This window comes from Ruditapes philippinarum, unplaced genomic scaffold, assembly GCF_026571515.1.
Source record: "Ruditapes philippinarum isolate M1 unplaced genomic scaffold, ASM2657151v2 ctg198_1_1_1_1, whole genome shotgun sequence".
NCBI lineage: Eukaryota > Metazoa > Mollusca > Bivalvia > Venerida > Veneridae > Ruditapes > Ruditapes philippinarum.
This window is the reverse complement of record NW_026866186.1, coordinates 64,374-87,914: the sequence shown is the minus strand read 5'-3', so window position 1 is coordinate 87,914 and position 23,541 is coordinate 64,374. Positions and strand designations below refer to the sequence as shown.

Below are 23,541 nucleotides of genomic sequence, written 5' to 3'. Positions count from 1 at the left end.
CAGAGTCTGGTATATGCTTTGCAGCTGTGTATGAGTCCAAAAGTATTGTTCCCAACCATATTTAATGACCTCTTTATTCCACATCATCATTTTTTGACATTATGACAGAAATTTCTTGCTTCAGTTACAATAAGAACTTGATTTGAATTTTTGAACTCAAAATAAAATCGAGGTCATATTAGGTGCGATATGGATTTGATATTAACCTTTTGGACTCTGGAAATGAAAGCGAGGCTATAAGGGTGTGCCATGGATTTGATAATCCGTTTTGGTTTTTTTTTACTCTGAAAATAAAAAGGAGACTGAATGGATTAGAATGGGTCCAATATTGATTTCTTTTGGAACATCACGTGATGCAAATTCTGAAAGTGCGTCGGTTATACATGTATGTAATAAGGTGAAAAATAAAATTAAATGAACAACTCGACTATCCTTTGAAATCATTTATTGCATAACAGACGTCATGTCAACTTTTACTGTATTTGTACGTCACTGCGCACTATAACAGAAAAAAAAACAGTGCTTCTTATATATAATATATCATCAATGGATACATGTAACAAATAACAATTGCATGGAATATGCATAAAGATAACAACTGCGTGCAATATGTATGGTAAATAAACATTGCATGATATATAAACAATCCATGAAATATCGAGACAAATAAACATTACATGACGAATAAAAAAACTAAAATAATATTCATGACAAAAAATGCTTGAAATAGGTATGACAATGAGTGGCAAATAAACATGACATGAAATATACGTGACAAAAAAAACACTGCATGGGGTATATTTGACAAATACAAATTGCATAAAATATGCGTTTCAAATAACAATTGCATGAAAAATGAACGCCAAAAACACATTGCATTAAAAGTAATGCCAAATAAACATTGCATGAAAAATGCGTGACGAATAAAAACAACATGAAATATTCATGAACATTACATGAAAAACAAATGACAATAAACATTGCATGAAAAACGAATGACAAATAAAGATAAACATTGAATAAAATGGGTATGACAAAGCATATATAGAATATACCTGACAAATAAAATTGCTTGAATTATGCGTGACAAATGAACATTACATAAAAACGAATGACAATGAAAAAAAACATTGCATAAAATAGGTACGACAAAGCTTAGTAAATGCCTGACAAATAAACGTTACCTGAAATATGCGTGACAAATGAACAATTGCATGAAAATGACTGACATATAAACATTTCATGAAATATGCGTGACAAATAAACATTGCATGAAAGATGCATGGCATATAAACAAATACACAAAAAATGACTGACAAATAAACATTCGTGAAATCTGCGTGACAAAAAAAAACGTTGCTTGAAATATTGATGGCATATAAACAATTGCACGAAAAATGACTGACATATAAATATTTCATGAAATATGCGTGACAAATTCAATAAAGATGAAAAATTATTCCTAAAACACAATAATAACACCAAAAATACATATAAACAAATCTTGTTATAGCAGATACATATAACAAATTTACAAAATAGAAAATCATTATAAACATAATTATGTATTCATACAAATACTGATAACATATCAAATAATACGCTGAATAAATATTTATCACAGAAAATAGCTGTTATTCAAATATCAGGACATTTTATACCCAAAGGACAAGAAATGTTTGTGACAATATTATGTATGTTAGAAACTTACTTGGCAGATTTGTTCAAAATGAAACATTTGTCTGTATGAAAATAAACAAATATTACCAATCCGGAAATACTTCATTATGGGCGTGACATCTACATTTAATCAAAATTCATACATAGTAATAAATGTGTCAATAGATAAAAATCAAAATAAAGCCAATATTATAGTCTTTGAGTGTATTTAGATTTGGTTGTATTTTATACAAGAATTACAAAAATATTTACGTGACTTTTGGAGAAACCCTGCAAAGCATTAGTAGGCAATATAAAATCTTTAAAACATTAAAAAGGTCATTCGCCTACACTAATTTATCATATATTTATTGATACGTAGACAGCTAATAGCATCTTGGTACCATTATTGATTCTTATTTATTGCTAACAATATCGTAGCTAAATAATGCAAAAATCAAGTTTACATGTTATTCTTCGAAAGTCCCTCAATGCCGTATTAATTTGCCATGGTTAATGCGTTATTAAAGGACTGCGCGCGTGGAAATTCAAAGTCACCTCGAGTGCATTATTGATGATCGGAATAGTCGTATTCTTACTAAGTTTATTCTTTAATGAAAATACGTTATAAAAGACATTCAACTGGACTGCGTGACATTTCTCGAGGGAACAGAAGAGCTGTTATTTTGAAACTCATAATAAGGTTTATTTGTTTTCAATATTTTGCACTCTTATGAGTGAAAGGTTCGTCAATGGTAACACAAAATCTTGAAAAATATAACAAAATGGTAATTACCAGATGCAGTTATAATAGTTTGATTAAATATTTGAAATACAAGTTAAAATTCACTTATATAAATGTCACTTACATAAATGTTATTTAAGTGTGTTTTTTCCTGCATTCTTTGATAATTTCACCTATATTGTGTAGTATTGTTTCTATCAATGCTTAAACAATAAACATTTCATATTTACAAATGTATCGTGTGAAATTTAATATCATTTAAGATATAAAAATGAAGCACACTAAAACCATTGAATGAAAACAAAGCCACGTGAAATAGCGCGAGTTTAATGGAGCCAGTAAAGTATCAACAGAATAATCAGTAAAGGTGATTATTGTATTTATTTTTCTGCTGCCATTTTCACCTATAGCAACAAATATAGCTCTGTTTCATTGTTTGATCAAAGAACGTAAAACAAATAATCCCGCTGGAGCTTGACTGAAACAGGTATTTGGTCCAATAGATAGATCGATCTGTACCACTAGTATGATCGTTTTACACAGTGTCCAAACAAACTGATAAAATAACATAAGACTATGACACCGAGAATCATTGATTTAAGTACACTCTCACTGTCGTTCATTAAATTACAGCTTTATCTTGATACACTAGCTTTAAAATGTTTCTGTGGCAGCTTTTAGATTTTCATGTTATTGTTGCTGTCGCTGTTGTTGTTGTTGTTGTTATTTCGATATCACGTTTAGCTTCTTTTAGAAGTTGGTAAACTTCAAACAAAAATAGTAACCATGCACAAACTTATATTGTTTAAAAATCTAACATAAACAAAGTTCTTCTAGTTTATATTACGTACATGAATTAATATATTGTTTACAAAGTTTTATAGCAATATGATTTAATATCACTGACATGGAACATTCTAAAATGTAATTCTATGTATAATGTATTTCTGATATTGAGAACAATTATAATGATAAAAACTTCACTATAGAGACAATTTACATTGCACTATCACAGATTGAGAGTCGTTATTTGTTTCTTGCATGTCAAACTTTCTAGTGTAGAAATGTTATCGTAACCTCTCTAGTTCTTGGATGATTCGCGTACTTGAAAAGTCGTCGTTTCACCGGCGTTATGAATAAAAATGTTAAATGTATACGCTATTTCATAAGAAAAAAGTGCTTCATAGAAGTATATTTCTTTTCGTTATTTTTTTTTCAAACCTAAATTAATATGTAACATTTAAACGAAAAATGAAACACACACTGGCAGGAATATCTCGGTCTCGCGTATTTGAAGCAGATTCTCGATATATAGTCTAGAACATTCGCCCTCGAGCCGGATATTCCGATCTTAACTGGCAGCTATATATATTATAGGAGTGTTTGTTATCCGCGTCGTGTGTAACAAAATGAGAAATAAGACAGATCCAGTCACAAAATGAGGCGACAATATGTACATCACATAAATGAAGCGACAATATGTACATCACATAATGTATGATATGATCTACATCACATAATGTATGATATGATGTACCTCACATAATGTATGATATGATCTACATCACATAATGTATGATATGATCTACATCACATAATGTATGGTATGATCTACATCACATAATGTATGATATGATGTACATCACATAATGTATGATATGATCTACATCACATAATGTAGGTTATGATCTACAACTGAAATGACTCAATACTGTAAATGGTTCATAAATCCCACATAAATTAAATTAATATTTTACAATAAGATGATCTTCTAAAAATGGAAAATTTGTTGCATTAAATTTGTTTGGCCGGCCAAACTTTACCGATATTTTAAAAGAAAATTTACATATATACATCAACAGTTCTTGCATTTCTCCATGCTTGTGCTATCACGGTCGTTCATCAGTATGTGATATTGTAGCGTTAGACCTTTTGAAAATACCTTCAATCAGCCGCTTATGTATCAATACAGACATGTTTAACATCTTCGTTTCTACCCTTTTCCCTAAATGCGATACATGTACCTTTCTACTTAATCTTTACATTTACTGTCTACATGAAATGTAATTTCCAGTAACCCGAGGCCATGTCACCTTTAAGGTCAGTTAAGATCATGTGATCACCATCTGGATGAAACGCGATTGCGCAAGGATGTTGTACATCACCATTGTTTTGCAGAAGTTTTTCCTGTAATTCTCCTTTATTTGTAAGTTTGTGAATGTTTGATGACACTTTCCCACAGACGTGTAAACAGTTGTTTCTGTCTGTTTCAACACCAGTCGGGTACTCGAGATATTCGTTCCTGTAACAGAAGATTATGCTACCGGAAACGGAAATGGCATAAACACAGTCAGCAGTAGAGTCTGACACATACATCACAGTACTGAAAAAATCGGAACACACATGTAATGGACATTTAAAATAGTTATCTCCAAGTGAATCCGTCTGCACTTTAAGCAACACGTTTCCAAGTTCATTAAAAACCCGTAAAGACGGCATTTTACTCCACGGGTCACATGTCACTGCATAATTATCGCCTATTTTGCATATTCCAAAACAATCACACCTCGTGCTGAATTGTCCGACAATCCGAAGATGCGGCTCAGCTTCAATAATGAATACTTTTTGTAAATGTGGAACGGTCACCGCTACTTGACCACTAGAGTTTCTTACAACATCCCATGGACTTTTCTTAAACTGCATATAGTCAGCCACCAGTCCTTGCTTATTCAGCAATTTTATAGAGCCATTAGACCAATCAGCTAAGAGAACAGAATCGTCGGTTATATAAGCACAGCCCGTGAAACAACATGTCTCGTTTGCAGTTTCATTCTTCCCACATACATGTTCAAAACCTTCTATAGATTTTAAGGACGTAAAATCTGATACAGACTCGTCGTCATCATCATCGTCATCTGTTGTTTTCACACATAAAAATGGCGGGAGAAGTGTCGTGACTTTTATTTCCTCAACGTGAGCGATAATATCTCTCTCATAAAACTCTTCAACTTCCGGCGCAGGTTCTAAATGGTATTTATACTTCTTGCATGAGCCGAATATGCCCTGCATTATTACTTGAAGCACGGCCGTCTTTTCTTTTGTTTCTAGAATGATGCCTTTGTATCCCTCGAAATCATTGAAATCTGTTGGTACCTGATGAGTAAATAATAGGTTTTGAATAGAGAAAGATAAATAATTACATTACGGTTTATTTTAATGACAGCAAATGTGTGCTAACACGGTATGTTATAAAAATGTATACACTAATTCTGGTTGTATAACATGATTAAGTTCATGTATACGTGCAAGTCGGAAAGCCTATGCTATTGTTTTGGCTTCTACAAAATTCCCCTGAATACTTAGATGGTAATTTACTATGAGTGTATATGTTCATAACTCGTCTGATTTCGTCAGATTTATTTCTTTCATTCTTTTTTTAAGAAAAAAAAATGTAACCGTACATGTTCATATGGGCTTGAAATATCAGTTTAATATTAATGATAATACATTTAAATGTAGAAGAAATGTGAATTTACCTGTAACTTATCCCACAGAGCTTGAGTTTCCAATTTAAACTTGTGAATCTTCGCAACCTGCTGGGAGATATCTAAAAGGCCGGATTTATGGCGAATGTCTAAATCGGCCAGGAAATAATTCTTCAACTGGAAAAGAATAGGCAATGAATTTACTTTATGATAATTTCTTTATTAATCTGCATGAATAAATGCTTAAACAAGGAGTTGTTGTGTGGTTTGCCAAGAATTTATGAGATACCATCACATAAAACATTTTCTTTGCTTACTCTACCAAGACCAAGATCAGCCGCCCTCTATGGTTTGCACTGTTCGCTATTCGGTCAGTACATATTTTGAAAATTTTCCCTGTAAATAAGGAAAGGTCTTGTCCACATTGTAAAATGGACACGTCCATTACGTATTGTTAGAGAGGTAAGGGGTTAACGGTAAATTGGATATCCCAGAGAACATCGACTCCATGAGAACAACATGATAGAGACGATTATGTTGCAAATGCTTTTATTTAAAACAAAGTATATTGTTAGTTGCTTTAACATTTCTTTCCGTGAGAAATGAACTCTAATGTTTAGATCCATATTGATGTTGTCCGGATTTCTGCAAATGCGGGGAGTTATAGCTAAACGGCGCTCTCCCGTTCACCAAAGAATCAATTTGTAAATTTAAGAGAATTGTTTATACCCATGGGTAAGTTTGGGAAAACACATTTGAGCCGCGTCACGACAAAATATAGAAGTCAACTCCATTTAAAACTAAAATGTTTTCTTTTTTTCAAAGAGGACATTTTGATTTTTTGTATCCCTTTAATAACTGCCACAATAATTATACCAAATTAAACAATGTCCAGAAATGAAAATGCTGATTTTTACAATTTTTGTTTTAAAATGAAAATACTATTCTATAATTTGACAATTCCTATATGAAAATGATACCAATCTATCATTTTATATCAAAGGTATTGATGCATTAGTTTAACCGATCATTTGTTTTGCTATTTGTTATCTAGTTAACTTTTTCTCTGTGTATGTCTACATATAATATCAGCAATAAGTGTTTAATTAATTTATTAATTAATTTATTTATTTATTTATTTATTTATTTATTTATTTATTTATTTATTTATTTATTTATTTATTTATTAATTAATTTATTTATTTATTTATTCATTTTTATTGAAACATATTTCACTGCGTAAAGTGAATATGCATACAACGTTAGAAAATTAAGTACAAACACTTTGAAATAGAACACGAGTTTACAGATATGCACATGATTATGTACAGGTTTGTATGTGCTCCAAGTTTGTGTATATATGCCGTCATATTCTATGCCTTCTTTCATAAAATAGCTCATCATTTAATTACATACAATTCCAGACTGCTGTCAGAAAATATTAATTTCCAGACAGAATGCAGGATGTTCGGTGTACTTGTATAAGAAATCTATATTAGATATTGTAACCGATATTTTATATATCGGGATTATATCCTTTCATTTCCGCACGTGCAATATACTGCAGTTGTGTGCCGCAAATTATTCACTGCCGTCTTTGTAACCACTTATTAAAAGATTCTTTTAAAAATAGCCGTGCGTGGGCATTAATCCTAATACGATAGCCAGCTATGTCATCAACAGAAAGTCAGACGGACATTTCCAGGTTCTTTTCGCTGAAATTATGTTTATAAATTTTAATTTACCTCACGGGATTTGTCTACTATATAGCCCACTGGATAACAATCCGTAATGTCACTAAACGGCATTGCGCGCATACCGGGTACCGGATGCTAGTTATTAGTTAATATGACTTTCTGTCATTCAGATTTGCATGAAATATTAAAAGTTGCAACAACATATTAATTTTCACTTTAAATAAATTATTGGTTCACAATTGTATTTTCATTTCTAAGTTTATGAATAACTATTGATGTATTTCTAAATTTAAAATGCATTATTTTGCAGAAGCACACATATTTATGTGACATTTGAAGTTAAATTACAAATTACGACGAATATGTTATCACCAAAGTATAATTAATTAATCCGTACAATTCCTTATAATGTAATGTAAATGAATAAATATTGCAGTTAATATATTTATTTACGTGGTTTGTTTGCTCTACTGAAGGAAAAAAGGGATATACTCGGTCTTTTATACCCGGTCAATTATGACTGGTTTGAAGAATTCATTTTCTTATCTTTATTTCCCGGTTCCCGGATTCATAAAAATCTGGTTAGTTATTATTCCATAGTAAATGTAAATCGGATCTGTTTGCAAGATGAAGCTGATCTTTATAGTATTAAGTACTTTCGATACCACAGAATGTGTCGTCTTAATATTTTAAATGTATATCAACAATACCATAAAACAAAAAAATCAGAAGCCAACAGTTTTACAGTTTTAATCTGTTCTTATCATATAAATGTGAGACGCTCAGTTTACACTAATACAATGGAACTGGAACTGCACGTTGTAAACCATACGTAAAACAAAAACAAAAACTGGCGGGAAAAGCAGTCCAGGGGTTGCATTGGAGACAAACAGACTTCAGGACTATAATGTCAATTAATGAGGTTAAGTTTTATGTCTTGGTGACTCTGCCATTTTACAAATGGTGACACAAAAAGACTAGGATCAGACATATTATCTGAATGTCTAGATCAATGGACTATAATTTTACACGTTCAAGGTATTAGGCGTTGAACTTTAAATATTTATTTAATCTCCCCGGTCGTAAATCTACAATGAGGTGTTAAAAAAACTTGGCTGAAACAACAATATGGGAATGTTTACGTTGCATAATTAAATTTTATTTTAGAACTTTATTAATCAGCTTCAAAATAATTACATTTGTTTTTTATGAATGTTGTAAAAAGTATTGATATTCTTATTGTTTTTCTTGTATTTGCAGCTGCAGGTGACAATTATAGTTGTAGATTAACTAAGTCATAGTTTTATATAATAATAAAGCGTAAAGGTTTATTGATGAGTATTTGTAATTATGAATGGTAAAGATATTTTCGGGCAAACAATGCCAGACTACACCTGACAACAACAATGGTCAGAACTCTGTTGCATTGAAAACAATATTGGTCTTGCTTTTGTTGTCATGACAAAGGCAATGGTCAGAACTGTGTTGTCATGACAACAACAATGGCCAGAACTCTGTTGCATTGAAAACAATATTGGTCTTGCTTTTGTTGTCATGACAAAGGCAATGGTCAGAACTGTGTTGTCATGACAACAACTATGGTCAAAATTGTATTGACATGACAACAACAATGGTCAAAACTGTGTTGCCGTGATAACAACAATGGTCAGAGCTGTGTTGTCATGACAACAACAATGGTCAGATTGCCATGACAACAGCTATGGTCAGTAATATGTTGCCATGACAACAACAATGGTCAGAAATGTGTTTCCATGACAACAACAATGGTCAGAACTGTGTTGCCATGATAACAACAATAATCAGAACTGTGTTGTCATGACAACAACAATGGTCAGATTGCCATGACAACAACAATGGTCAGATTGCCATGACAACAACAATGGTCAGAACTGTGTTGCCATGATAACAACAATGATCAGAACTGTGTGGTCATGACAACAACAATGGTCAGAACTGTAGGACTGTGTTGTCATGGCAACAACAATGGTCAGAACTGTGTTGCCATGACAACAACAATGGTCAGATTTACGTTCCTTTGACAGCAATAGGCATGGCTGTATCCGCATGAAGAATACTGAAAGGATATCGTTCAAAAATAATGAATAAAATGGGAAACACATGAACCTTTGTAAAAATTATATATCACGTTTTTATATTTTCAAGTTAAGATAACTTTAAAAAGAAAATTCAACATTTTCTTAAATGATATATATTATATGGTCGTGAAGTTGGCAGCCTAGCAGCCTAACAGCCTGAAGTTGGCAACCTAGCAGCCCAGCAGCCTAGCAGCCTGAAGTTGGCAGCCTAGCAGCCTAGCAGCCTGACAGCCTAACAGCCTAAAGAAAACTAAGAATAGTACAAACATGAAATCGTCGGAAATACATTAGTAGCACTTCTTTAGATCATTCCACGCCATATTCAATATCGTGATCTTTATTTTTTTAAGATGCTGAACTTTATTTTAACATATTTTTTTTCATTCTGACGCTTCGAAATTTGTGAAGTTAGCAGCCTAGCAGGATAGTACAAACATGAAAACCGTCGGAAATGAATCGGTATCAAAAACTAAGACCATTCCACGTCTTATTTCAGTATCGCGTACTTCATTTTTTTAAATAATTAAATTAGTTAAATTTAAATATTGAACTTTGTTGTTTGTTTGTTTTTTTGTTTGTTTTTTTTGTTTGTTTGTTTTTTTGTTTTTTTTTTTGTTGTTTTTTTTTTTTGACACTTCGAAATTTGTGAAGTTAGCAGCCTAGCAGCCTAGCAGCCTAAAGAAAACTAAGGATAATACAAACATGAAAACCGTCGGATATGAATTGGTAGCACATACTTATACCATTCCACGTCTTATTTCAGTATCACGATCTTTATTTTTTTAAATATTGAACTTTTTTTTGACACTTCGAAATTTGTAAAGTTAGCAGCCTAGCTGCCTAGCAGCCTGGCAGCCTAGCAGCCTGGCAGCCTAGCAGCCTAAAGAAAACTAAGGATAATACAAACATAAAAACCGTGGAAAATTAATTGGTAGCACATACTTAGACTAGTCCACGTCTTATTTCAGTATAGCGATCTTTATTTTTTTTAAATATTGAACTTTGTTATTTTTTTTTTTTTGAAACTTCGAAATTTATGAAGTTAACAGCCTGGCAGCCTAGCAGCCTGGCAGCCTAGCAGCCTAAAGAAAACTAAGGATAATAGTTGCTGCTAGGCTGTTAGGCTGCCAGGATCGCGATACTGAAATAAGACGTTGAATGGACTAAATGTGTGCTTCCGATTCATTTCCGACGGTTTTCATGTTTGTATTACCCTTAGTTTTCTTTAGGCTGCTATGCTGCTATGCTGCCAGGCTGCTAGGCTGCTAACTTCACAAATTTCGAAGTTTCAAAAAAAAAAGTTCAATATTTAAAAAAAATAAAGATCGCGATACTGAAATAAGACGTGGAATGGACTAATTGTATGCTTCCGATTCATTTCCGACGGTTTTCATGTTTGTATTACCCTTAGTTTTCTTTAGGCTGCTAGGCTGCTAGGCTGCCAGGCTGTTAGGCTGCTAAGCTGCTAACTTCACAAATTCGAAGTGTAAAAAAAAAAATAAAAACAAAGTTCAATATTTATAAAAAAAAAGATCGTGATATTGAAAAAAAGACGTGGAATGGTCTAAGTATGTGCTACCGACTCATTTCCGACGGTTTTCAAGTTTGTATTATCCTTAGTTTTCTTTAGGCTGCTAGGCTGCCAGGCTGCTAGGCTGCTAACTTTACAAATTTCGAAGTGTCAACAAAAAAAAAAAAAAAAAAAAGTTCAATATTTAAATTTAACTAAAAAATGAAGTACGCGATACTGAAATAAGACGTGGAATTGTCTAAGTATTTGCTACCGATTCATTTCCGACGGTTTTCATGTTTGTACTATACTGCTAGGCTGCTCACTTCACAAATTTCGAAGCGTCGGAATGAAAAAATTATGTTAAATAAAGATCACGATATTGAAAAAGGCGTGGAATGATCTAAAGAAGTGCTACTAATGTATTTCCGACGATTTCATGTTTGTACTATTCTTAGTTTTCTTTAGTCTGCTAGGCCGCCAGGCTGCTAGGCTGCCAGACTGCTACGCTGCTAGCCTGCCAGGCTGCTAGGCTGCCAACTTCAGGCTGCTAGGCTGCTGGGCTGCTAGGCTGCCAACTTCAGGCTGCTAGACTGCTAGGCTGCTAGGCTGCCAACTTCACGAACATATATTTTATACAGTTTTAGTAACTTTACATAAAAAAGCACGAGACACGGTATGGGCGTGAGCATAGACACTTGAGGTGCGTTAAAATCCAAATAACTTGTAAATAATGTTTTGAAAAAAAATAACATCTCAACGTCTGTAATGCGTGCATTATTATAGACGTTAGAATATGAATTTTTTATTTAAAACAGCTTAAATTAGGTTCTTTTGATACATATGACAAGCATATGTGCTGGGATTGACAAATATAATTTTTTTTATTTTAACGCATTTTGAGCTCCACACCCAAAAGTCTTTGAGTCTGTAAGAATGAATAAGCGTTAAAAAGAATAAATGAGCATGAATAAGTATCGATAAGCATTGGAATCAAGTGACGTCATCTGTGTGTCCAGAAATATTTTTCAAATATTGGTGAAGATCTTCGGTACAAATTTAAACTTACAAATACTGAGAGATACTTGCAATGCTTACAAACTGTATAACATATAAATTTGACATCTTAGAAAAATTATTTGTTTAGATGTATGATATAATATTTGCATTATTAAATAGAGCAGCAGGCTATATTTATTTATGTCAGGGAAAGTGTTTGTTCAAGAATAAACAATGTTAATATAGCGGCCCACAGAGAACTGAGACACGCCGGGAGGGATGTGTTTAATTAGCATTTGATCATAGTTTATATGTTTGATCCAGGCTAAAGTTTCAAAACTAGTTTTGATCCTTTCATAGAGTTGACAAACCTCATTGACATTGTCATTCATTGTCTATATATATGTTACCATAATTCTACAATAGATAACTTTTTATTTAAAGAGCCGGATTAGAAAATTAATGTAGTTTACATTAAACAATATATGAGCAGTAAAGCTATACTGTTTCCATAATAATATTGTCCAATTTCTGAAACAGTTGTAACATAGAATGTCTCCGCTAGTTAACACACATAAATATTGCACAATAAGTAGAATAAAATGTTGCGGAACAAAATATTATGCTGCAATTTGTAGTAATTTTGTGTGTCTGTGTGTGTTTGTTTTTTTTTTTTTTTTTTTTTTTTTTGTTTTTTGTTGTTTTTTTTTGGGGGGGGGGGGTTGTGGGGTTTTTTTGTGTTGTTTTTTTTTTTTGCTGTTTCTTACCATTTTAGTACCATTTATCGATGATTTTTGATTATGCGCAATTCTTATTTTAGGAACTAAACAATCATATTTATATTATAAAGGTATTTAGGAGGTATTCTTGTTAAAATTCCAAACAATAATTTTTAGCTGATATATAGCTTTGCATACTTTAAATAGAGACGCAGTTATAAAATACTTAATACTTACCTGTTTTAATATATTGAATGGAAGAAAACTAATTTTATACAACTGACATTATTTTAAATAACTTTTATGTGTTCTTAGATATACATGTACTATCTAGAAAATACCTTTGCTAGTAATCTTCTAAACCGGATTTTGGTTAAATTTAACCACAATATTAATTTCTATATAGAATATTTGAGGTACTTTGCTACCCCAGTATTTTAATTTACTTCAGTAGGTTCATTTTATCATAATTATGTTCACAACTCGGGTTTAAATTAGCAAGGGTATTTTAGATTTTTAGAATTTTACATGTAAATAGTAAGTCAACCTTTAGTCTCTTGTAAATCTTATAGATTGGCAATGTGCATTTGTATTGTATTTTATAAGTATTTTAACTGTGTACATTGATGAGACTTTAATAAACTAATAAATAAATACTTAGTTATAGTTTTACACCAATAAATTGGTACAATGGTCGCGTTTAAGTTTGATTTTGAAATTTTGTTGTCCTAATGATAGGGATCTCAATATATACATTTTAACATGAGGCAGTAGACGAACGTTTCTGTTTTATGAGGAACACATAAGCGTTTACAACAAAGCGGAATTGATATGAAATGTTTGGAAAATATGAACTTTATTATAATATCATTATCAAAGAAGCAACAAATGACACGATGTTTTAATTTTAACAAAATAATGTGTCACCGTCTATTTTAATGTCAACTTACTTTTAAGATATGTGCAATTAATTCCTCCATATATTCTAACATTTGCTCCTGTACCATAATCTTCTGGTTTCGCAATTCATCCTTTAGACTTAATCTGTCCCCAATTATCACCCCGGAATATTTATACAGCTTTCTTAGCGTCTGCAGATACATCGTCTGCATTCCGGCAAACGCCACCGAACTTCTGCCTGTTTAAAATAACCATCATATAAATTGAATGATGAATGATATATTTTCCTATATCTGTTTTGATGATGTACAAGTATCATACAATGGTCAGATTAATGAATTTATTTTGATCAGATTTCTATAATACCATATTATCACGTGATGCGGCGATTTGTCTCTCTTATACCCAATAACATGCTTTATTTGTAATAACTAATAACGCACAGTGCTATATCTCATATAACGCACATTTTTAGAAACGAAGTGTGCATCATTTAGAATAAAGCACGTGTTCACTTGGTTCATGAATAACTGTGACCGTAAACAATACAACAAACTGGACTAAACAATGTATATCAAAACTCAGACTTGAAAAAAACGAATATATTTACGATTTGGGATAGGTAATGTGGTACTGGGGATAGACCGTTTTCCTTAATGTCATTTACATGTACCATAAAAAGTAACCGAGGAAAGGAGTGGGGAATTTGATTTATAAGGGGAAGAAAAAATATACTCGTATATGAAAATTTCATGTCTAATCAAAATTCTTATTTTCTATTTATCATGCGATAAAAAGTAGTTAAAGTATATCGAACTGGACTGTTATAAATGAAAATAAATTCTCGGGTTCTATGGCCTCGATCATTTTCTGTAGAGAAAGACCTTCGATGTCGCACCAGGACATGATATTTCCACATAACAGTCTTGTCGCTATACTATAACTTTTTCATAGCAATAATTTTATGGCAACTTTAACTTTTGTAGCAATTAATTTTAAAATAACAATATAAAATTATACAGAAAAGTTAAGTTAATTTATCCTGCAATGAGAAAAATAAATTTACATCTGGTGCTAAATATAAAACATTCATTAAACAATGACACAATTATGTTCACAGAATATGATTGTAAAACCAGACGTGAGTTACGAGCGTTAATGCGAACGCTCGTTTAAAATGAAACTTCCGGAAATTAACTTCCTGTCACGTCAGTTTAGCGTAAAATAATAATTCCAGTAAGTTTCGCTACTTTAAACAGAAAATCTATATCTATCAAATGACACATTATTTATGGTACTCCGTAAACTGGATTTGAGCCGCGTCATGACAAAACCAACATAATGGGTTTGCGACCAGCATGGATCCAGACTACAAACGCTTACAAACCCTATAACAAGTAGAGAAACTGATAGCTAACAGCATGGATCCTGATCAGACTGCGCGGATGCGCAGGCTGGTCTGGATCCATGCTGGTCGCAAACCCTTTATGTTGGTTTTGTCGTGACGCGGCTCAAATACCGTAGATAGGTGGACAAAACTGCTCCAAACTACATGTAACATAATCCTTGGTTGAACGCCTCATTTTTGTTATTTCCAATTTAATGTTATGGTTGAGCCCCCGAAAGAAAAGTAACATAAAATATACATACATGTTTATGTCACTTATTTTACACGCACGAATATAGTAACAGTCACACTAACAATAAAATGTTATGCTACTTTTTGTAATGATTCGCCCATAAGGAAATATACAAAGACATTTCTTGCCTACAAATATTTGGAATTATTCTCTTTTCTCAAAATTCACACAATACTTTTGTACAATACATGTAGCATAATTATATATATCACAATTATATATATATATACAGCACATATTGCTTTGTACATTTCAAGAAACATGTACATGTTGGAAGAAAAGTTGATAAATATTTGACATATATCATATTATGTTTTTAAATATTTACATCATGCATTTAGAAACTGACATCTTAAATATGAAATAATTCTATGAAAATGTCCCGTGTGTCAATAAATGATAATTGATTCTGACAAAAAACTTTTAATAATGCTTTCAATAATGTGAATAAAACATGTCAGAAATTTATTGAAAATATTAATGGGATGCAGTCAGTTGTGTACAAATAAATCTTTCATGATATTATTGAACACATAGTTACCTACAAAACGTGAAATGTCAAGTTTTCAACCATAAAACAAATCTATCAAATTTAATTAAGAATCTTTATCTTTTATGTTTACGTTACATGTCTTAAATTTGATTCACCCACTTAAACAGGTTATACTAACTTAAAATATTTTTTTATCATATACATGTATTTCCTCAAAAGTGTTGTTAAAATAAGTTATTTGTTTTGCTGATATATGTAAAGACTCACTATCAAGGAATTTAAAGTAGTTGCCAGTGGTGGCAGCTGAACTAGGCCATCACTAACTCACTCAGTATAATAAAATAAATAAGTTGATGTATTTGATAAAGGGATAAACAATTAGAGGTCAAAAGAGTTTGGCATAATTCAAGAAAAAAAAGGGTAAGATTAGATCTAAAACAATATGAAGATATTTGAGCCGCGTCATGACAAAACCAACATAGTGGGTTTTATGACCAGCATGGATCCAGACCAGCCTGCGCATCCACACAGTCTGATCAGGATCCATGCTGTTTGCTATCAGTTTCTCCACTTGTAATAGAGTTGGTAAGCGAACAGCATGGATCCTGATCAGACTGCGCGGATGCGCAGGATGGTCTGGATCCATGCTGGTCATAAAACCCACTATGTTGGTTTTGTCGTGACACGGCTCATTTAGTTTAATTTTTCATCAACAACATAGGTGTTTATATGTTAGTTAATTACAATTGTATACCGGTAAATATATGATGTACGTGAAAACACATTTTTATAGTCAGTTTTAGACACTGAATTAATTTAGATGTTTAATCGAGTATTTCTTTATATGGCGGATGAAATAGGGAAAGAACAAGCCTTTCATCACATACTAGAGTTTGTTGTTACTTTAGTGTGCGCACGGAGAGGGCGTAGTGAATAGCACCAAAACGCCCCTAACCTGAGACGATAGCAGTTGTCTATGTTTTACTAGATCCCGAATATATTATTCATTTGCAAAATTACCCTAAAAATTCAAAATATGTGACTTAATCAATTAGAGGGTAAATTAAGCGACTTTCAAAAATAAAACACTAGTAAAATGAACGTTTTAATTAACAATGTAAGTAAAATACACGTAAAGTAATCTTTAAGACTTTCTTTAATTGAAATTACTGAAAACAAAATTGTTTGTATAATTGTATTATCTTTAACTATACCTGTATTAGATCCGCGGCTAAATAGTGACACTGATGACGTTCTCCGTCCCTCGGAAGACTGAAACCGCGTCGTTCGACTCTTTTCTCGTTCCTGAGATGTCCGTGATGTTGCTGGGGTGCTCGCCCCGGACTTGACGTCTAAATTACAGCGGCGGTGTTTCCGGAACTCAGCTTTAGAGTTACACATTTTCATATGATCAACACAAAAGTAAGCCAAATCACTTTCACTGCCAGAATCATCGTGTCTGTTTGGTAAATGTTCCCGGAAAACATTATCATCACCGTCTTCATTCAGACTTATTCCTGAATCATCACCTTCGAATCGTAACTGTTCAAATTTAGGTTTATTTTTCTTGTCTTTATTTATCTCGTTACTCTTTTCTTTATGATCCGACTTTCGTCTTTTATTGAACGCACCCTTTGTCTTGTCTTCCGGGATAGGGGAATCATTCATGTCTATAAATACGGGTGTTAAGCGTCCATCCTTACTTTGTGTTTTTTTCTTTACACTTATTTTTTTACCGATTCCTGTTTTATGTGGTTTGTCTTTCTCTTTTCCTTTGATGACGTTTTCATTTCTGTCTACAACAACAACATCGAATGGCTCCGGGTGATAACCTGGTTTCTCTAACCATGGAGCGGGTTTGCCTTTCTTGCCCGTTTTATCATGGTAATCCTTACCAAACAGACTTGTAGCGTAAGCCTCGAAATCCTTGTTACTTTCCATAATTGCTGCCTAAATAAATTGCCTGCTGAATTAATATGAAATCCGTTGTATTTTTACAGAATTTTTTGGCAACTCATCTCACTGCATTTTTTTTAAAACTTTTTTTTTTAACTTCTAATTAAATGATGCCCGATTCTGATTTCATCCCCAGTGTAAAATAAGTTACGTTCAATTATTTTTTATCTTTATTATAACCAAGGCAATGAGACTAAAATCCAGCGTCTTTCTTTCTTAAATTGAAAACGTTGTGTGTGTCTGTGTATAGATAAAACATTTTACAAAGCACTGAAATCCCCCAGAAGTCACCGCACGTTTCCTATACGGATTGCTACGGCTTTTAACGCGATCGATGACAATTTCCCCCGCCAATCATATCTTTATTATATTTTAACAATAATCAATATGTATGCGCACTGTCGTGGTCCGGCGAGCGCGATAATTAGAAATTAGCGGCGCTTTTTGATGTATCATCTTCTTTCTTGTTCACTCCAATAATTCAGCTTCATTATATATCAATTGCTTTTGAAGCTGAATTATTAAATAAATGGGCAATGGTTTTTACGTTTGATTTAAATTACTTTCAGGTCTCAAAGGATTAGATTGGTATTTTACATTTTTTTTATCCTTTGAATATCAAGTTGGGCAGTTGAAAGAACTTCTTACATCTTGTATTGAAAGTGGTGTTTGTGAAAAAATTGTTGTTGCTGATGTTGTGATGATGATGATGATGTTGTGATGATGATGATGATGATGATGATGATGATGATGATGATGATGATGATGGTGATAATGATTATGATGATGATGATGATGATGGGGAGAAAGGGAATCAGGAGGAGAGGGGAAGGAGAATCTTGGGGAAATATTCAAAAGGTAATATATGTATACTCGTTACAGAAAGTAGTTAATTTACAGGAGGCAAACTTTGAAGCTCTTTTACGGAAGGAAGGAGTGGGGGGGGGGGGGTAGCCTCCGCTTCCTATCATGCGAGTTATGACAAATAGACAGTCTATGTATCCATACAAACAATCAAATAAATCGTTATAATAATTAAATAGAGGATATTATATAAGTGTAAGTTTAAAAACGACTTGAATAATATTTTATAAATTTATTCAACGAGTTCAATCAATTCAGTAATGAGCTTACACGAATGTAATATTCATTTTATCACATACAAAAAATAAAGATCGTTTGAAGTGAAAAAGAACGAAATTTCATTGATGCGCCTTTTTATTACATGCTTTTCGGTGGTTTATAGAAATATATCAGTGAAATAAAAACTGGTAATTTCACTGTTTTAAACAGTGAAATTACCAATTTGATAATTTCACTGTTTTGAATTTAAACCCGTTACGTTGTTTTAGTGAAATAACAGCGTGCACAGTACAGGAAACCAGCTTAATGACGTGACGTCATAAATGACACGTTGTATTAGTATTTGGCGCGCTTTTCATTTAGTACTAGGTTTAAAAAGTCTTTTTAAACGTTTCTTTGCATGTAATAAAAAGAAAATTTGTTTAGTTAAGTGTAAGATTGAAATATATTTCGCCTCGTGAACACCAAAAGTTCATATTTCACTCGTGGCTGCGCCACTCGTGAAATATACCTTTATAACATATATCCTCTAAATCATAACGCTAATACGTACATTTAGCGCGTCGAGACGCTATGTTTATCTAACGCAAATGACGTCACGTCAAAATATATGCACGACCGTGCATTACCATATTTACGGATTCGCAAAAGCGGCATTTATGATAGATGTCTCTATCGAAAAGAAACCACTGTTTTTTTAGCTTGTTACACAGGTGTTTGTTATGACAATATCATTCTACATCCATTCTTGTTAAATATATGAGCCGTGTCATGACAAAACCAACATAATGGGTTTGCGACCAGCATGGATCCAGACCAGCCTGCGCATCCGCGCAGTCTGATCAGGATCCATGCTGTTCGCTATCAGTTTCTCTACTTGTAATACGGTTGGTAAGCGAACAGCATGGATCCTGATCAGACTGCGCGGATGCGCAGGCTGGTCTGGATCCATGCTGGTCGCAAACCCATTATGTTGGTTTTGTCATGACACGGCTCAATTATGTGGTTTTTATATCAAACCATAACTGTAAAGAACAAAATAAAGCAAAAATTGAAAACTGCCTTCTGACAGCAATAGCGTGGGTTAACTTGAAACTTGAACAAAAAAGAAATCTAGAGAGACTTCGAGATAAAAATAAAAATAGAATACAACTTCAAGTTTTTATTTAAGTTTTTAATGGCAATGTTATTTTTATATCGATAGTTTGAAAGTACTTTATTGTTTGAACAATCAATTTAATATGTTTAAACTGTTAATTTTGAAAACATTGTCACTGGTGGTATATTTACAACACTCCCGCAAGCTGAATGACATATTGAAACTGTATGCGGTCGTCCGGAAATGGCCTTGTCGGTAAACAGATATATAAAATTTAACGCTTGTTTGATACCATTGGAACAGATAGACAGTTCGTGTCGAATCACTATAGCTAATTGAAGTGATAAATGGCAGATGACATAAGTTCATGACGAATGAACGCACATTTAAAATGTATAAATTCAAATGCAAATCTATATCGATGATGTACATTTCCCCTCCCCGAGCATTTGATGTAAAATGTTAAAACGATCAATTTAGAGTATTGGAATCAGAATAGAAATAATAAACTACAACTCAACAAGAATTTTTATTGTATTAAAACGATTATTCAGTTAAAACTATATGTACAAATGATGTAAGACCCTATATAATGCTGATTTACCCAGTTAAGACCACCTTGGCCACATTTTAAGGTACAAGACTGGTAAATCAATTTAAAATCACAAATGTACAGTTTCAAGATAAATTTATAATTGAATAGTAATCACCTATATTTGTCTCCATGTAATTGTTAGTTTGTTTGTTTGTTTGTTTGTTTGTTTCTTAATAAAATAAGCATACAACATTATAAAATATCACTGTCTATAAAACACATATACTTCGTTGATACTTTTTAGGGGGTGTGAGAATGAGGGGATGTAACGCCGCACTTATACAGTATAGGTCGTATGGCGACTTATGCATAATAAACGTGCATTGTATCATAGTTTGGGGACTTTTCTGTTGAAAAAAAGTGTCAGAGTTAAATCGTATACATATACATGTACAGTGCGTTAACTGGAGTGCAGGTATTAGTTACCCGCACTCCAGAGCGTGCCCATTGATTGGTTCATTTTTGCTGGGGTTTACATATTGTGACGGAAGAGAAAGGGAAAGCGACAGAAATATCATATTCAGATACTTCCGACTTCCCTTCGTGGCGTGCACGTCGCTCGGAAGGCATAGGTCACACCAGATGGGTGACCTAGTTAGGTCACTTAGCTGGTGTGACCTAACCAACGACGAAGGGTGTGGCCCTAAAGAGAGCTGCTGCTCCCGGAAGAGGTGCCTTTCCTCCTATTGTCATTTGTTCAACGAGCGAAGAATCTGGTTCTAGAGAAGGTCTACGACGATCGACAGCTTGAAAAGACCTCCGTCGCGGCTCTACGACATCGACGACGTTGCAGGCGAATAAGTCCTCCGTTGCAGGCTCTACGTTACCAGCAATCGTAATAGAGGCCGACTAGTCTGGGACATATGGGAAACCGGCGCCCAGTATAAATAAAACTAAAAACACTCATTCATTGGTTACTTTTTCCCGGGGTTTCATTTTGTGACAGCAGGGAACGTGTTTTTATGTTTGACTATGAAACAAAAGAGAAAGAACACCAAAACACTCGGCAATCTGATTTATACTCGGGGGCTACGCCCCCTCGTACAAATCAGATAGCCTCGTGTTTCGGTGCTCTTTCTATTACTAGTACTTATTTCAGGCACAAGCGGGCACTTAAGTAGAAACGCCGACGTTCGTTGGTACGTTATGAAATATATAGACACAGGGATCGGAAGTAAAGGTGTTTGTAACACAACATTAATACAGTAATTATGTTTCTAAACACTAAATAGTGTACATACTTTGTATTTTGACATTTTTTTAGTCTCTGAAACTCACAGCTTTATTATGAATAACATCTCGGAGGACGAATTCCGTACCTTTTATATATTTAGATACCTACCGTTTGAATCGTTATAGACTCGTATTTTATGGAAAACGTTATACATTGTTAAACAGAAAAAAAAATATCACAAACTATGAAAATGATTGTATGTGTTAGTTAACTTTGACATACAGTAATCGCCTTCTTAGATGCTCGTGTCGCAAATACAGAAAGTCACTGCTCGGTGAGACATATATTAACACTTTAAACGTCTACTTACAGGCCATCATTTTCCGTAAATGATTCTTGGTTTATAAAGAATTTATTTTTGTTCGATTGTGCAGGAATCTATAAGCTTATAAACGCACTTTCGAATCTGCTCCTGGAACCAACCAGTTCTGAGCAATGAGTGAAAAGTTTCCTGCTCAAGGAAACAACGACTTGCCCTTGTAAGTGACTAACGATCATTAGTTTACTAGTCCGAAGCGTTAACCAATTATGAAAGGGAGACAACTTAACACGAGCTTGGGTTTCCTGGTTATACAAGTTTTCTCCTCATACATACGTATTATAAATGTAGCAGTTATAGAATTATAGCACGTGAAAGGAAACTAATAAATCCTTGAAAATGGTAAAGCGTATAGCGTTTATCAGAAAAAATATTTTATTTGACTTTGTTTGGTATATTTATTTATATTTTAAAATACAACACAATTCTCTACAACAGAGTTGTTTTATCAAACAAGTAACAATAATAACAACGTACATGGATTGTTGGGTATCGAGATTAATATTAGGGTAAGATATTCGAAATAAATGTAATTTCGTGATTTATTGTGTTAAGGTTCTAATGGTTTAAATACAAGAAGCGCCGCAATGCGACCAAAACCAGGTTTTCAACGACCAAATTTTGATGGGACAGCAATCAATAGGTCAAAGTACACTGAAGTTAATAAGTAGAAGCTGAAAATTCTATTGTAAGCAAATGACCTTGAACTTGCTCCCAGATATCTAAGTAGCAATCCAAAGCTGCCACTCAGCAAGTTTATTGTCAAAAGGTCAAAGCAAACTCAAGTTATAACATGAAAATTAAATACATTAACCTTGATCACAGACACCTGGGTAGCAATCCCAAGCTGCCTCTTTATATAAGCTACCCATTCATCAAGTTTGGTGTCAAAAGGCCAAAGCAAACTCAAGTTATTTAGCGGAAACTGAGCGGAAACTGAATTTCTATTTTTAGTAACAGTGACCTTGACCTTGATCACAGACACCTAGGTAGCAATCCCAAGCTGCCTCTTGATATAAGCTATCCATACACCAAGTTTGGTGTCAATAGGCCAAAGCAAACTCAAGTTATTGGGCGGAAACTGAATTTCTATTTTTAGTAACAGTGACCTTGACCTTGATCACAGACACCTGGGTAGCAATCCCAAGCTGCCTCTTGATATAAGCTATCCATACACCAAGTTTGGTGTCAATAGGTCAAAGAAAACTCGAGTTATTGAGCGGAAACTGATTTCTTTTTTTAGTAACAGTGACCTTGACCTTGATCACAGACACCTGGGTAGCAACCCCAA

The 23,541-nt window shown here is 33.3% G+C and overlaps 1 protein-coding gene across 1 annotated transcript; it reads right to left on the bottom strand.

The window, feature by feature from the left end:
• Positions 1 to 439: 439 nt before the first annotated feature.
• Positions 440 to 18,278, bottom strand: LOC132731625 (uncharacterized). The gene is made up of 4 exons (XM_060717836.1): positions 17,179 to 18,278; positions 13,882 to 14,069; positions 5,941 to 6,066; positions 440 to 5,557 (listed from the first exon to the last, which is right to left on the bottom strand). The coding sequence occupies exons 1-4, from the start codon at positions 17,903 to 17,905 to the stop codon at positions 4,457 to 4,459; spliced, it is 2,142 nt and encodes a 713-aa protein (XP_060573819.1). The 5' UTR covers positions 17,906 to 18,278; the 3' UTR covers positions 440 to 4,456.
• Between the last annotated feature and the right edge of the window lie 5,263 nt (positions 18,279 to 23,541).

Excerpts from the sequence above, each read along its gene's own strand:
- LOC132731625 (XM_060717836.1), bottom strand. The coding sequence starts at position 17,905 with ATGGAAAGTAACAAGGATTTCGAGGCTTACGCTACAAGTCTGTTTGGT. Across the intron at positions 6,067-13,881 it reads TAATTGCACATATCTTAAAA|TTGAAGAATTATTTCCTGGC; the intron begins GTAAGTTGACAT and ends ATTCTTTTCCAG. Across the intron at positions 5,558-5,940 it reads CTCTGTGGGATAAGTTACAG|GTACCAACAGATTTCAATGA; the intron begins GTAAATTCACAT and ends TTTACTCATCAG.